We start from the raw sequence: 17,102 nt of genomic DNA, 5'->3' as shown, positions 1-17,102 counted from the left end.
TACACAGTGGGGGGGAAATAAGTATGGGATGCATCAACATGTTTTTCAGTAAATATATTTCCAATGAGGCTATTCACATGAAATTTTCACCAGAATTTGGTAGTAACTCAAGAAATCACAACATTTAAAGTCCATAAATAAAGTTATGTGTAATAAAGCAGAATGACACAGGAAAAAAGTATTGAACACGCTAACTGAAATGTATTTAATACTTAGTGGAGAAGCCTTTGTTTGCAGTCACAGCTTCAAGACGCTTCCTGTATGAATAAATTAATCTGCAGCAGTATTCAGGTGTGATTTTGGCCCATTCTTCTAAACATTGTCTTTAAATCTTGTTCAATTGGATTCAAGTCAGGTGATTGACTGGGCCATTCTAACACCTTGATTTTTTTCTCTGAAACCTATTGAGAGTTTCCTTTGCTGTATGCTTTGGATCGGTGTCCTGCTGGAAGTCCACCCACTTCTCATCTTCATCATCCTGGTGAATGGCAACAGATTCTTCTCAACAATCTCGAAGTAAAGGGCTCCATTCATCCTTCCTTCACTTATAAGAAGTCTGCCAGTACCATGTGATGGAAAACAGCTCACATCATGATGCTCCCACCTACAAACTTCACTGGTGTAGTGTTTTTATGGTGATGTGCAGTGCCTTTTCTTCTCCAAACATGGTGTGTAGTATCACAGCCAAAAAGTTCAATTTTGCTCTTTTCTGACCAGACTACACTCTCTCAGTATATCATAGGCTTGTCCAAATGAGTTTAAACAGTTAAAAATTTAAACGAGCTTCGACATACCTTTCCTTTAGTAATGGAGTCTTGCAGGATGAGCGTGAGCAGTGGAGTGCACTGCTTATTGTTTTCTCTTTGAAGATGGCACCTGCTGCCTCCAAGTGTTTCTGGAACTCTTTCTGAGTGGTCCTTGGCTCTTGGGCTACTCTTCTGACTATTCTTCTGACTCCCCAGTCAGAAATCTTGCGAGGAGCTCCTATGTGTGGCCGGTTGATAACGGAGTGATGTTGCTTCCACTTGCAGATTATGGCACCAATGGTGCTTACTGGAAGATTCAGAAGTTTTGAAATACTTCTGTATCCGATTCCATCAATATGTTTTGCAATAATAAGGTTCTGAAGGTTTTGGGAGAGCTCTTTGCTTTTACCCATCATGAGATGTTTCTTGTGTGACACCTTGGTAATGAAAAGCCTTTTTATAGACCATCAATTTACTAACCCAGCTGATATTAATTTGCACAGTTAAGGAGGTATAATTACTTACGGATTTCAGCTGGTTCCTTGCCTTGGAGCACTGCTTTTTCTTCGCGTGTTCTTTATATTTCCAGATTTCTTGAGTTAACACTGATGTCTGGTGAAAATTTCATGTGAATAACCGCATTGGAAATATATTTACTAAGAAAAATGTTGGTGCGTTCAATACATATTTCCCCCACTGTACATCAATCTTGATTACATTTTTAAAAACAAAAGAAAACTAAGAACGAGTAAGTGTTAAAGCAAATTTGTCTTTTGCTGTGTGTTTTATTGATTTCTTAATCTGTGAAATGTAATGGACTGCGATAAAGGTCTAAGTCAAGGAGGACTGAAGGCCTGTGGATGAAAAATTAAGGAGGTTAGTCTCCCAGCAAGCTGTCAGTCCTTTCATAGCAAATCTGGTCTAGCTTTAATTGAACATTACTCAAGGCCAAAACTCATATTTTTTGTTTTGCTTGATCTTCATAGACTCTGAAATGTGTTCCCTGCAGAGCTTAGATTTCTTTCAAATCAATAATTAATCAGCAGTTATTTATTCATTTGTATCTTTGCCGATTATAGGTGTCTAATTAACAATTTCAATAATTGATATTTATCTCTAAAGGGCTTGATATGCATGGCCTATGAAAAATGCATGAACTGGGATATGGGTTTGGTTTTGTTTTGTGTTCTGAGACAAGTGTGTGCTTGCGGCTAGTACCAGGCCACTTTGACTTTTCCTCTTTGAGTCTTCACTGCCCTGTGATGTGCTGCTAATATGGGCCTTTTTATGGGCCCAAAGCCCTTGCAACATAGCATGTAATTTTACAAAGAGTCTTCGTTCCCATCCTTTGATGACCCTTTTTTGTTCTTCAATAACAGCTCAAAGAATTGAAATGTTTCTTGATATTATTCCTTTATCATTCAGCTGTGCTAATGTCACGCTAATGTCAATCTGCATGGACATATAAAACAATGGACACTACATAACATATGCTTTGATACTGTATACCATTTTGTATCCAGCAAATGGAATGAGGAAACTTTTGGTGTTAGTATTAAACACCATAATGAATTTATGTAAGTTGAACGTATAAAAGTAATTTAATTTCAATTTACTCTCACTTTTAGCATTAAAGGTTCAGGTGCTAGATAAGCATATGATTTGTCAATACATACAGGAATGCATACATTTCTTTTAGCTAATGTAAATCTCAAATGGAGGCCAAAAAAAACCAACAGAAATTCATGCTACCTAGTGATTCTGCAGTCACACCATAGTCTACTGTGAAGATTGGATCATGCTGGAAGCAAATGACAAGCAGGTATGATTAATTTGGTATGTTAAGCAGAAAATCTTTTCATTTGAGCTCGATGATCCGTTTCAAGGAGCCCGTAGCAGGACTGGAACTGCCCCACTCACTAAACCTCCTGTACTCCCCTGGGTGCAGGAAGTATTGCTGCCCACTGTAGTTGGGGTGCTCGTGAAAGATCCAGTAACCTTCCAAGACATTGGCAGAGAAGATGTCACCGTTGTGGAAGCATGTGCGTAGATCTGGGCAATCCTCAGTCAGCTCCATGGCCTGGCCTCCAAAATCAGAGCGCTCAAAGATCTTCACCTTATAGTTTCCTTGATACTGGAAGGAGACCATGTTATCATCATGCATGTGCGTTGACAAACAAGTGGGAAAACGAAAGGTGTGCTTAGGTGTAATGAAAAGATGCTTACAGAAGGTACCATGCGGCAGGAATGGATACGATCGTTAAAACCTCCCCAGTGATGGTAGTCAGGATATTCTCCCTTGTGCAGCATGTACTGGTAGCCAGAATAGTTTGGTTTCTCATAAGCCATCCAGCAGCCGCTCTCTATGCGGATGGAGTTACAGCGGGTGAAGTGGGCCTGCAACTCAGCACTGTCACTACTGCACTCATAGTGACGGCCCTCGAAGTTCTTTTCCTCAAAGAAGGTAATCTGTAAATATATTATTTATTTATTTTTGTTGACTTTTTCATGTTTAGGATGTCATGCTGAGGCAGAGACATAACATGACTATCATTTCACATTTCCTAGTGTTACATTCTGCAGATAGAGCTGACCGATTGTACTTTCTCTCCACAGAAATGTATAACTTTTATGCTTTTGATTAAAGAGATAACATTAAAATATTATCTGAGAACTACACTCTTTCTACCTGAACATCTTTATTGTACTCGGATACCATATATAATGTGCTGATATGATCAAATGTACCCAAGTATTATACAGGTACATCTCAAAAAATTTTAATATCTTGGAAAAGTTCATTTGATCCGTAATTTAATTAACAAAGTGGAACTTTCATATATTCTAGATTCATTACACATAAATGGAAATATTTCAATCCTTTTTTTGTTTTAATCTTGATGATTACAACTTACAGCTCATGGAAATGAAAAATCCAGTATCTCAAAACATTAGAATAAAGAATTTATAATACAGAAATGTCGACCTTCTGAAAAGTATGTTCATTTATGCACTCGGTACTTGATCAGGGCTTTAATCCTTTCGCACGAAATGCTGCATCAATGCGGAGCGGCATAGAGGCAATCAGCCTGTGGTACTGCTGAGATGTTATAGAAGCCCAGGTTGCTTTGATAGCGGCCTTCAGTTCATCTGTATTGTTGGGTCTGTTGTCTCTCATAGATTCTCTATCTGGTTCAGGTCAGGTGAGTTGGCTGGCCAATCAAGCACAGTAATTCCATGCTCAGCAAACCAGTTACTAGTAGTTTTGGCACTGTGGGCAGATGCCAAGTCCTGCTGGAAAAAGGAAATCAGCATCTCCATAAAGCTCGCCAGCAGATGGAAGCATGAAGTGCTCTAAAATCTCCTGGTAGACGCTGCATTGACTCTCGACTTGAGAAAACAAAGTGGCCCAACACCAGCAGATGACATGACACCCCAAATCATCACTGTCTGTGGAAACTTCACACTGGACTTCAAGCAACTTGGATTCTGTTCCTCTCCACTCTTCCTCCAGACTCTGGGACCTTGATTTCCAAATGAAATGCAAAATTTGCTTTCATCTGAAAAGAGGACTTTGGACCACTGAGCAAAGGTCCAGTTCTTTTTCTCCTTAGCCCAGGTAAGACACTTCTGACGTTGTCTCTGGTTCAGGAGTGGCTTGACACTAGGAGTGCGACACTGTGACATTTCTGTTGTTGTTCTGCTGGGCAGTTGTGGCTCAGGTGGTAGAGTGGGTTGTCCACTAATTGTAGGATTGGTGGTTTGGTTCCCGGCCCACATGACTCCACATACCGAAGTGTCCTTGGGCAAAACACTGAACCCCAAGATGCTCCTGATGGAAAGTTAGCACCTTGCTTGGCAACTCTGCTACCATTGGTGTGTATGGGTGAATGAGACACTGTGTAAAGCGCTTTGGATAAAAGCGCTATGTAAGTGCACCATTTACCATTTCTGTATTGTAAATTCTTTATTTTAATATTTTGAGATATTGGAGTTTTGAGTTCCATGAGCCATAAGACGTAATGATCGAGATTAAAACAAAAAAGGCTTGAAATATTTCACTTTATGTGTCTTGAATATATGAAAGTTCCACTTTTTGAATTAAATTATGGGAAAAAATTAACCTTTCCATGATATTGTAATTTTTTGAGATGCACCTGTATATTAACCACAGCATGTATTGTTAATTTGATCACAGCTGCAATATAACTTGTACTACCTGTTTGAATAAACTTGCCTTTTCTGTTTGAATGAACATTTTCTATAATATGTAAACTTCTTATCCTAGTCATCAGCCTGTTTCCCTTCCACTGCACCCTGTCTTATCAATGCAATCATAATTTTGTATACTTACCTTGGCCATAGTGCGTGTATTCAGAGCAGCTGGCCAGTTACAGGTCAGGACCTCTTTATAGACTGGCCATGGTGCATGGCTTTGTGTGTGGCTCATTAAGCTCTGCCATGTCAGCAGAGTTCTGTAGACTGCATACCATTTACAAGTCTGGTGGGTTGTCTGCCTTCATTGTCTTTTTCAAAGCTCTTTTATGTCATGTAAAAGACTGAACTACTGCATTTTTGAGTGGACAATAAAAGTTGCAGACTCTGACTTTTGTCAATAGTGAGTTTCAGACATGAGCTGGGTCTGGTTATGGTCATCTGTGTTTGTGTTTGACATGTTTCTCCAGGTTAGCTTGTACATATTTTTGAATATCCTTATAGAATTTGCAGTGCTTCAATGGGCTTCCGAAATAGCTGAAAATTGAATAGAATCTTTTATAAGTTTCTTAAGTTTGCTTTTATATCAAGTAAATTTTAATATTTAGTTTTACTTACCAGAATTCTGTACTGTTTCAGTTTTCAATGAAAAAAAAGCATGTTTTTAAAGCCAGCCATTAATGATGTGCTAATTCCACAAGGTCAGCTTATATGAAGCCTCCTCTGATTCTCCTAAAGTAGTTAATCATGGGGTTGAAGCAGCCTCAGTCTTCATAGTCTCTGTACTCTCCAGGCCTCAGGAAGTACTAATGGCCTCTGTAGCCCACCATAATGTAGACAGAATAAATATCATAGAGGTAAAAGCTATCATAGGTGCAGTCATCTGTTAACTTGTTCATAAGTTTGGCCCAATCAGGTCTGTTGTAGATTCTTATACAGTGCTGTGAAAAAGTTGCTAATTTTGGATCTTCAAGTGAAATACAACATAAAACAAAGGCAACCTGAGTTAACACACAATTTAGTTTATATATTTTTAAAAAATTTATTGAAGCAAAAAAAATTGATCCAACACCTATCACCCATGTGAAAAACTAATTTCCCCCTTAAATTTAAAATCTGCTTGTGCCACCTTTAGCAGCAACAACTGCAACCAAACACTTCTGATAACTGGAGAGCAGTCTTTCACAGCACTGTGGTGGAATTTTGGCCCACTCTTCTTTGCAGAACTGCTTTAGTTCAGCTGCACTGGAGGGTTTTCAAGCATGACCTGCCCGTTTATAGTCCTGCCTCAGCATCCCAATTGGTTCAAGTCAGGACGCTGACTAGGTCACTCCAAATAATTTAATTTTGGATACTATGCTGAGCCATTTGGAGATAATGGCTCTCATTGTGGTCCTTTGGAGTCCCAGAGCCTTTGAAATAGCTTTGTAACCCTTCCCAGACTGAACCAACTTCATGCTGTCGAAAAAGTTCTATTTAAGTGTTGATTTGATTGAATAGGGTTTGCAGTAATCAGGCCTGGTTGTGTCTAGTCCAGCTGAACCCCATTATGAATGCATTTTCATGGATTTGGGGAATTAGTAACTATGGGCAAATACATTTTCCCACAGGCCCAGCTGGTATTGGATAACTTTTTTGCTTCAATAAATAACATTATCATTTCTGAAACAATTTAGTATGAGATATACACAAAAACAAAAGAAATCAGGCAAAAACTTTTTTACTGTACAGTACTGTATCCTCCTCTGTAGTGTTGTATAGAAGCTGAAACAACAAATAAGGATGTTAAAAATGCTGAACCTTTGAATACTTGATGTTTAAATCTAAGCCTTTTTTGAACAATGTTTCCTGCCATAAATGTGATTTTTGAAATTTCCATTTAGTCATTTTCAAGCAACTTCACAGACATTCCAATGATTTTTACACTTTTCCCCCAGACTGAGGAGATTAATAGAATTATAATGAGGTGGGTAGTCTTTGGGGCATGTCTTCCATTCTGTTTTATATGACTGAATCTCCTGGTGGACCCTCATTCACTTTTCACGCCGCATCTATAAATTACTTCAAAGCATTAATTGATTGACATTGATTTGCTAAGATGTTCTAAAGTAGGGCACAAAAGCCATCAGTTTGATTGACTTACTGGGAGGAACATCTGACAAGATCTGATGCAATTGTTGAAGCCCATTCAGTGGTAAAAATCAGGGGACTCCCTATGGCCCAGGATGTAGTAATGACCTATGAAAGTGGCCTTCTTTTGGGACATCCAGTGACCCCAGCTGATGAAATGTTAGAAGTTATATTTTAAAGATTAGATTTTCATCATGTTTTATCATGAAATCTTTCACATTGTTGAGCAATTTTAAAGTCTTATGTCAAGTTTCTATCCAAATGGTTTGGATTCACTAGGTCACTAGTTATCTAGTTTGCTAAAAGACTGGAGAACACGAATAGGACTGGATACATGACATGCGTTGTGTAATTCAAATACACAGAATAGAACAGTCATGTATTTTTATCTAGCTAAAGTTTGATGGCTGGCTTGCTACAAGACAATGCTGTGCCTTAGTGCTCTGTGTTAGCTAGCGTGTTAAAAGTGAAAAGTTTAGCTCTTTTGTCTAGTACACAACTTCTGTAATACTGAGGAGATGACAGTAGCAGATAATTAAATTCTCAGAGTCACAATCACTTGAGTCACATCCCAAGCTGAATAATACTAGACTAAATAAAATTCCACTAAATAAAGTAGGAAAACAGAAGCCTATAAATGAGAACGAAATGGACCCTTATAGTGAATTACTCCATTCTATTAACTCCATAGTTCAAAAAGTACTAGTGTGTACTAGTGGGTATATATTTTGCATTGTTTTATCTAAGCAGTGTAAAAGACAATGAGTGGCAGCAAACACTTACTCTGTAGCTGGGTCATTATTTGGAGACAGTTCCAGTGAAACAGCGACCACTGTGAAATAAGTTCTGATAATTTCCTCATCCAACTGATGCAATGATTTTTGCTTCGAAACTTAAGTTAGCGCCTTTCTTTTTCCATGGTTGCAGGACAGGATGCTTGCACCATCATGTGGTTGTGAATAGGGACCTATATATATATATATTCTCTGCTACAGAAAGGGGCCCGTTAGAGAGGCTAGAGTTTACCTTTTGAAACATAGGCCTTTCCCCATTATTCATGCCTCTAAAGATAGCCCCAGAGATGTGACCTTTTCACACCATCCCACTAAAGGTTTAGAAGCTTTTTGTTACTTTCTGTATGTGTGCCAGTAGATACAATGTAATACTTGCATGAACAAATGAGCTTCTAAGAGGAAGTATAACTTGAGGTTTCGTCAAGTACATTATATTGAAATATTTTTGACTTCTTCACTCATGTTGTTCAGAAGGTGTTGATTAATTTTCTGTAACAGCAGCTCTGGCAATAGTGCTGCCAACTGCAAGGCAAATTACAGGTTTATCTTAATGCTCTCATTCATTGCCATAACTGGCTATGAGGACACTGATTGTTCAACTAAAACAATTTTATAAGGTGGTGTGGTATATATATATATGGTGTGCACTTATATAGCGCTTTTATCCAAAGCGCTTTACACTGTGTCTCATTCACCTATTCACACAAACACTCACACACCAATGGTAGCAGAGCTGCCATGCAAGGTGCTAACTTTCCGTCGGGAGCAACTTGGGGTACAGTGTCTTGCCCAAGGACATTTCGGTATGTGGAGTCATGTGGGCCGGGAATCGAACCACCAACCCTACGATTAGTGGACAACCCTCTCTACCACCTGAGCCACAGCCGCCCTAGTTTACACACTTTTATGTAAATATAATGTACAAACTAACACATAATATTGAACATGTCAATTTTACAGTATTGAATAACTAGATAAAATAGATCATTTATTAATGAGAAGAAAAATATGCAAGGAAAATAAAGAAAATACTGTGTAAGAAATAGTGATACAGCTTCATATTGGGGTCATAAGTTGTAAGTAAACAAATTAAATTGTATATGTCTTTGCAAAGGACCTCTTATACTACATGTCAAATAACTGTTTTAAGAAATGTAAAAACAAACTTCAGGAAAGGTTCTAAGATGAGACATTTCCTATTTTTGGAGAAAATAAATCATATGGTAAATTTTTTGTAAACGTATTTTGGTTCAAAGAACATACTGTTATGGAAATCAAAATATTTATCTCAGTAAAATTAAACAGTTGAACTAGAATCCGAGCAGTTTATGGAATTGAAGTATAACATAGAGGAGATTCAAAATTGCCAATTGCTTTGGGATTGTGATTATATATATATATATATATAATGTATATAATGTATATATGTGTATATTTGTGTGTGTGTATATATATATATATATATATATATATATATATATATATATATATATATATATATATATATATACACACACACACACACACACACACATTTTTTTAAATAAAATTTTAATCTGCAGGATAAACCCATTAAATGTATTGTATGCATTCTTTGACTATCGTATGCCATTCCAGTAAAACCAAATCAGTCTCTTTTAGAATGAGTGAAAGTTTGATTGCCTTCCCCAGGCAGTAGTAATCACAAAGGCTTTAATATGTCATTTAAAGTGTCTTTAAAAAAAGACAAAGACTGATCCTCAAAGCTCATCTGTATCCATTTCATCCCAGTAATTGTGGCATATTAGCCCAGCCAGATGGTGTTAAATCAAGCTTGGAGCCTGATTCAGTAGATTTCCAAACTGAGACTGAGGCCCAAAGGGGCTGTTGTTTACTCGTACTCCTAGGAAAACTTTATCTCTTCTATCCTCATCAATATGAAATGCTTGTCATATCTCAGGCAGGGACTTCTTTATTTTAGTGTTACTTTTTGGCATGGAAATTACTGCACTACTGGCACTCATCTCCATCTTCACAGGCTCTCAAAATAATAATCTTAAGAGCACTACAAGACATGTTGCCACATGGAGAGAGCACATCAAATAAAACCCTAGCATGCTGCCTTGGTTTTCCCAAGAGAACAAAAAGGCAGATCTTAGGATCTTTTGCTTCATCTCCAAATGAGAGATTGCAAGAAGCCGAGAGTTAGGCTGGGTTGCAGGCATCATGCAACTGCTGTGTATTTATGTGCAATATGTCAGGACAGACCACAAATGGCAATTCCGTATTGTTTACTGCTATCAGGTTATGAAACCCTGCACAGATCCTTTAGCGGTAGTTGAAATGGGGTGTCACTGTTTCATAGTTGTTGTTGATGTTGTTGTTGTTGTTTTTTAAACTTTATTTTCAATTTAGTCTTAATATAGTGACACACACCTACAATATTAAAATGAGTATAAAATAGTTTAAATTATATATTTGGTACGTCACTTTTTTTTTTTTGACCAAATACGATTTATTGTGTTTTAAGCATTTAAAATTTCTTCACAGTGCTTCTATTTAAAAAAAAAAAGAAAGTAATTTGAAGTACATTATGGTGCTGGCAAATAAGTCAGACGCTACAGAATGGCAACTCCAATTAGCTGTGGCTGTGTGAAGTGGCCCCTAATCTGCTGTTGAAAACTACTGTCGTATGATGTGCTATGCTGATGTGAGCTAAAGCTTCATGCACAGGAAAGAGAAAGACGAGGAGCTGTCTGCTGAGAGCTCATCCTTCTGTTTTTGTGTGGAGATGTAGGCAGCCTCTCTCGGTTCCTGACAGAGCGCACGCCACTCTATCGGCCACAGCAGACGGAGCAGCAGCGCTCTGAGAGCGTGCCAGGGAAGGATTTATGAAAATGTGTCAGATGTGCTCCATCTTTTCTGTTGCAGGGTAATTAAAAGAGGAAATGGTGATGGAATATAGACTGAAGAATGAGGATTGAGTTTGGTTGAGAGCTGGTGCCCACGGATAATGGAGGCAGCTGTTATTTAGTTGAAAGTTTGTTCTCTGACTTATATAAACTTTTCTTCTTGTTTTTCACGTTTTAAATTTTCACCCCAGATGTAGTCTCTGTGAATATGTATGCCGGTGGTGACTTTATCGTGCATGTATGTTGATGAGCACTTTTTTGGATATATGAATTCATTGGTTCACCATCTTGCTCAAAATTTTTGAGCACGTAAATTGCATAGTCATAGCTCCCATCAAAACTCACATATGAGCATGCATTCTCCTGCTCTATTCCACCTCTAAGCTTTCTGCCTGTTTATTAAGTGACTGAAAGCTGAAAGTTCCAGGGAATGATTGAGTTGGCTTTGCCATGATGGATCCACAGCTCCGTAGCTTTGCCTGTGATCTGCTTTGCTCTAAAACCAGGCTTGGTGTTTACTGACACATGACAAAACAGGTTTGGATCTTTTTTTATCTACTTCCTCAGAAGGAGAGATCACCTCACGGTGTGGCTGTGTTTAAGGCAACTTCAGTGGAACCCCTTGAACACGCAGGGAATTGTGCTCCAGAGCTGACGATCTGGCCCAGCCTTTCAGCTACCCTAAATATATAATCATATATGATGCCATTTTTTGCTTCTTCAAATTTGCCATCAAAGCAAATGTGTTCTGACAACAGCTAGTGACAAGAGTGCCAAAGGAAAAGGCGGGATGTCGACTGTATCAATTATTGATCGTGACACCCCCGACCAGAGTGCGGGTGCCTTGTGATAATGAAATACATGATTTTTAGGAAAATAAATAATAGACAAAGGGCCTCCCTGTTGTTGTGTAGGTTTCTGAGTTTGATTGACTGCTTGCACATTCTCTTCGTTCCCTGGTAAAGAAGATCAAAGGCAGAGTCTTCTTTTTGCCCAAGGCCTCTTGCAATTTATTTAGAGGCCCTGTGCTGCTGTCCCAGTAGGTACTACTGTTGGGCCAAGACACTCAGGGTAATCAGAGCTTTAAGGTGTCTTTCCATCATCACCTTCTCTCTCTCTCTCTCTCTCTCTCTCTCTCTCTCTCTCTCTCTCTCTCTCTCTCTCTCTCTCTCTCTCTCTCTCTCTCTCTCTCTCTCTCTCTCTCTCTCTCTCTCTCTCTCTCTCTCTCTCTCTCTCTCTGTCTCTCTGTCTGCCTGCCTGCCCGCCTTTCTTATAAAATGACCACAGCTTATTTGTAGCTTATTTGCTCATTTAGCATTATAAATAATTTTCAAAATAAGAAAGATGCGCATGTGGGATAGTGTAGTTTAGTGTTTGATTATTCTGTCTGCTAAAACATTCATAGTTTTATTTTGTTATAAAATAATTTCCCCTTGCCATTAGAAATGTACAATATACAATTATACATTGATATATAACTTGCAGTATTAAAGCTTCTCAAGAGTCTACAGCAGTGGTTCTTAACCTTTTTGGTGCTGGGGACATCTTTAACTATAAAATCATTTTGCAGACCCGCTCAGTACAGATTTATTTATGAACATAATCCAATTATTCAAATATTATATTAGGCTCATTATTAAAATGTGTACAGTAACCTTGGGGTTATTTATTAGGCCCACAGAGGTTTTTTTTTTATTCCTGAATATTCCACCAAATGAACACATTAGGTCCATGTTTTCATTATTTATACTAAATGTTTATGAGTTCAATGTTTGATTAAACCCATTCTATTCAAGTGAGCAGTCAAACAGGCTAACTATAAGAAAACCATTAATAAATATATATTAACTTTGATAATGGTGGATTGTATTCCCACCACTGTAACAAAATACATTTTAAAAATCACAGGTTATGCTTCATTGCCCCTTCAGCATCCCTGGACTGCACTTTGAGAACCACTGGTTTATGGCAGCAGTCCCTGAACTCTCATCCAATCAAATCATTATGAATTATAAATATGTGAACATTTACAAGGAATATTAGCGATCATTTCCATTAAATATTTTTTACCACCCCATGACATTTACATATACCATAATAATATTAAGCCCATAAGACAACGTGTAATGTCCATAATGTCCTGATATTAGGATACACATAAATAGGATAAACATACCTATTAAGGAACTGCTGTAAAGTATTTAGGAACTTTATTACTATAAGTGATATAACAATGTTTATAATAATTGCATATTTAGAAAAAAAAAAAAGATGACTGGAGTGTGTGTATCACTGAGGTAAATTTAAGTGCACCTGGGCCTTCATAGTGAAACTCTATCTTTTTATCAAGCAGATTTGTGCTATATTAATAGTATATTAATAAAATATTATCATTTCTTTTCAGTGGTGCCTCCAGTATATTCAATTCAATACCCCATAACAAGATATTACAATATACTGCTTTTTAACACAGTTGACTACAGTTCAATTACTGTTTGATTACAGTTGTTATCAATGTGAAGGTTAATGTGAATATAATTTTAACGATGTGTTTAGGTTATTGTAAATAATAATTATATAGTATATGTAGTATACCTTTGGTCACTTTATCATCTTAGTCACATTTTTTGAGGAAAAATATACCCTTGTCTTTGACGCGCAAGTGATGGAGACGCATGAGACCACCAGAGGGCAGTCGTGCTCTAAATGTCTGCACCTTGTCTCTCTTTTTTTTGCACCCTCCACTATTTGTAAAATACTGCTTGGAAGTAGGCAGTTATCTACTGGCTGTTTTCTTTCTTTTTTTTTTTTCTGTACTCTAAATTCTTAATCCTATGAAAACTGGCAACAGGCATCAGTCTGTGCACAGCTGCAGGTCATTTTATCCAAATGCTGGTGAGATCGCTCTCTCTCTCTCTCTCTCGCTCTCTCTCTCTCTCACACACACACACACACACACACTCACACACACACACACACACACACACACACACACACACACACACACCTCATATATATATATATATATATATATATATATATATATATATATATATGTATTTGTATGTTTGTATATATGTGTGTGTGTGTGTGTGTGTGTGTGTGTGTGTTTGTGTGATAGTTTATGTGATACACTGTAAGTATTGTATTGCATGATTTAGGCTATGATTTGATTTTAAAGAGAGAAAGAAGGTGAATAACAAAAAAAATAGCTCTCTCTTCATAACCATCTTATACTTGATCACACACTGGACTTACATAAATCTGATCTTCATGCGTTCCATTAGTATTGAAGAAAATCAAATTAAGGAGCAGTTCAGTATTATCTGGTGACTGTTTAACTGAGTCAGAAACTCTCACTAGATGTGTAGGGAATTTAGGATGGTGTGGTATGTGAATGTAACTGGAGGCAGTAGGGCTGAGAGGCCTACAGACATGTGTGTGTGTGTGTGTGTGTGTGTGTGTGTGTGTGTGTGTGTGTGCGTGTGTGTGTGTGTGTGTGTGTGTGTGTAATCCCTGAACTGCACTCTACAGACCTGCACTCAGTCCCTGGAAGCCTCCTGTATGTTCTTGTAAGGGATTCACTAAATTAAAATCGGCAGGGGAAATATATCCATTCCCACCATCAATGCTAAGATTCTTCTTTTTCTTTTACTTCTAACTTTTGCTTTTCTCTTTTTCTCCCTTTGCTCCCCTGCTCCCCACCCCCCCACCCATTTCACTGTTGTTTTCTTAGTTTGTTTTTCTCTCATACTCCCCTCTCTGTCGCTGAGCGCTGTAGCCACTTTCAAAGGCTCGGCTGTCACGCACAGGCTTTGAGAGCTGGTTTAATTTTTAACGTACATGTTGTCAGGGTGCCGTCAGTCGTGATTGACAGGTTCGTCCCAGAGCAGCCCGGCTTGGCAGACTGGCGTCTTTTGTCAGATAGAGCGAGGAGGAAGCAAAAAAAAGCAAAAAAAAGAAAGGAGCAGAGAAGAAAAAACACATAAATAAAACAAAAAAAGGAGAAAATATGTACACTTTCCAGCAGAGATTCAATTCAATTAAATTGAACACACAGCATTTTTAGACTAGAAACTGGACTTGATATTTTGCTCTTTAATTCCAATGATGAAATCTAGTTCAGACTGTTTTCCCTTTAAAATAAATTGATAGTGCAGAGGAGTAAAATACAGATACTAAGAAGAATGGGTTAGTTATGGGCCAAATTTGACCAAGAAATCCAGCATTGTGAGATTTATACAATAGCCAACTAATCATTTATTTGCTTTTACTGTGCACAATGTGGCCCTCTGGAATGAAAAGAAAAGACCCACTCATCACAATAAACAGACTTTGGTTGCAGCATGGCCTTTTTGTTTCTCTGTCGAATTGAAGGTTATATGGTTAAATAGAGTAACTGATGGCAGTTATGTTACTGTGGGCACAAAGCTAAACCACAGGATACCTGAGCTACTGCACTTAAGTTTTAAATTTCCAATGAGAAAGTATGAAGTGAATTTGCTAGGGATTTCTACTCTTTCTCCTTGTCAGTCTAGTGTGATGAAGACATGACACTCCTCTTGAGAAAACGTACAACAGGACTTCTTTGAGTGTCAGGATTCTGACAGGTTGGCCACAAAACAGTGATGCTCTGTCCATGTATATTGGTTCTTAAGCCTCTCTAACTCTCTAAAAGCCTGTGTGTGTGTGTGTGTGTGTGTGTGTAGAGACAGTGCAAGGTCAGGAGTATTTCCAGAAACAGTAGAAATCAATGATTATTTGCATCCTTATGAATCTTGCCAGAGCTTCCAAAGAACTGAACTAAGTTTCTGTGTGCCTGGGTCATGTTTTTGTATACAGTATCATAAAAAAGGAACAAAAGAAACCGCATTTTGGATATTCTCCACTGTACATAAACTCTCAACTCTCATATTTTATTAAAGTTAATACGCTGAGCCTACAGGCAATTTGATTGAGTGATGTATATATTGTAAATGTATTTTGTTTGATATATTAAATATTATTAATAATAATAATGATATATTCAATATAATTTATATTCACTAAATTAATGAATAAATAACTCTGAAGTCAGTATGTGTCTGGCCAATTCATGGCAGTGATTATTTGTTCATTCAGCAAACATTTCTTGTGTTGGAAAATAATGCTATTTCTTATTTTGTACGCCAGCTTGTTGACACATTCTTGGTAGCTTTGGGGTAGAACCCTGAAGCAATGGAAAGCCTCACTTAACTAGCAGGAATGATGCTTTCTTCACAGAGCCTCCCACTGGTTCACATTATAACTGATACTTTTGACATGGGTTCAGGGACAAATCTTCTCTAATGCAGGGGTCATCAACTGATAGACTGTGGTCTAGAGGTGGACTCAGCAAAGCATTTCCGTGGGTAGAGCTGAGTAGCAGAACTGACAGACATGTGAAACAACTAGCTGTAGTTTAGTGATTCCGGTTTTTGGTTTTGTTTTTTCACATGAACCATTGCAGCTTCTGTAGCAGATCCATTGTTGGGGCTTGTTGTAGCCAATCACATATTTGAATGCAAATTATTTAGCTGAAGACAGCTCATTAAGAAAGGGAAAATTTGATTAGTTTTTCACAGTTTTCATAAATCTTGTCAAATCTTTTTTTAATTCACCCTCTCTGTTCTGATTAGTGAAGTTATGACGTGTTTTTTTGTTTGTTTGTTTTTGTTTTTTTAAAGGTGATAATGAAAATAGAATGCTTAAAGATGACTGGACAGAGAGATCTATGTGTTGCTTAAAGTTCAAAACAAATGTCATAGTCTGGGGAACAATAATTTCAAGTAGCTAGACTTTAAATCACAAATTTAATTTGAATGCCCTTGCTCTAGTGTATTATTTCCCCACAGATAATTGATCACCATCCACAGAATGAGTAAATTAGACACATTCTGCATCCAATCCACCGTATTTCAGTTTTGCATGCTTCATAGAAACAGTCGAGTTTTCAGCCAGGGGTTATATAATTTATATCAGCTATACTCAAACAAAATTTAACACATTGTCATTCATCTAGAGGCATGTGTGAAAAAGCTGGGGTTCCTCCATAGTAAAAAATTAATAACAGGGCACCATGGGAGCATGTGAATGAGCATGTTTAATCATTCTGTTTGACAACAAAAGGAAAGTGTCTGTATCCCTAGGAGTCTCATCACTTTACTTTCTTCCTCCACTGTTAACCCCGATACCCTCACCAGGAGAGCAGCAAGATGGGATTAAGTTACTCATAAACAATGTAAAACACAAGATGAGTGCAAACTTTCTCACAGTTAGAAAGCTCATCCTGATGATCACTGCAACAG

General features: G+C 37.7%; 1 protein-coding gene across 2 annotated transcripts; it reads right to left on the bottom strand.

Moving 5' to 3' along the window:
• Positions 1–2,140: 2,140 nt before the first annotated feature.
• Positions 2,141–7,955, bottom strand: crygmx (crystallin, gamma MX). 2 transcript variants are annotated; one of them, XM_017482743.3, is made up of 7 exons: positions 7,875–7,947; positions 7,105–7,240; positions 6,686–6,725; positions 5,580–5,777; positions 5,101–5,498; positions 2,973–3,215; positions 2,141–2,880 (listed from the first exon to the last, which is right to left on the bottom strand). In XM_017482743.3, exons 5-7 carry the CDS (start codon positions 5,194–5,196, stop codon positions 2,605–2,607), a joined length of 615 nt encoding a protein of 204 aa, XP_017338232.1. In that variant the 5' UTR covers positions 5,197–5,498; positions 5,580–5,777; positions 6,686–6,725; positions 7,105–7,240; positions 7,875–7,947; the 3' UTR covers positions 2,141–2,604. The 2 variants fall into 2 exon arrangements, with proteins under 2 accessions (XP_017338232.1, XP_017338233.1); XM_017482744.3 differs by lacking the exon at positions 7,105–7,240 and having other exon boundaries at positions 7,875–7,955.
• Between the last annotated feature and the right edge of the window lie 9,147 nt (positions 7,956–17,102).

The sequence above is a fragment of the Ictalurus punctatus genome, chromosome 13, assembly GCF_001660625.3.
Source record: "Ictalurus punctatus breed USDA103 chromosome 13, Coco_2.0, whole genome shotgun sequence".
NCBI lineage: Eukaryota > Metazoa > Chordata > Actinopteri > Siluriformes > Ictaluridae > Ictalurus > Ictalurus punctatus.
This window is presented reverse-complemented; position numbering and strand designations above follow the sequence as displayed.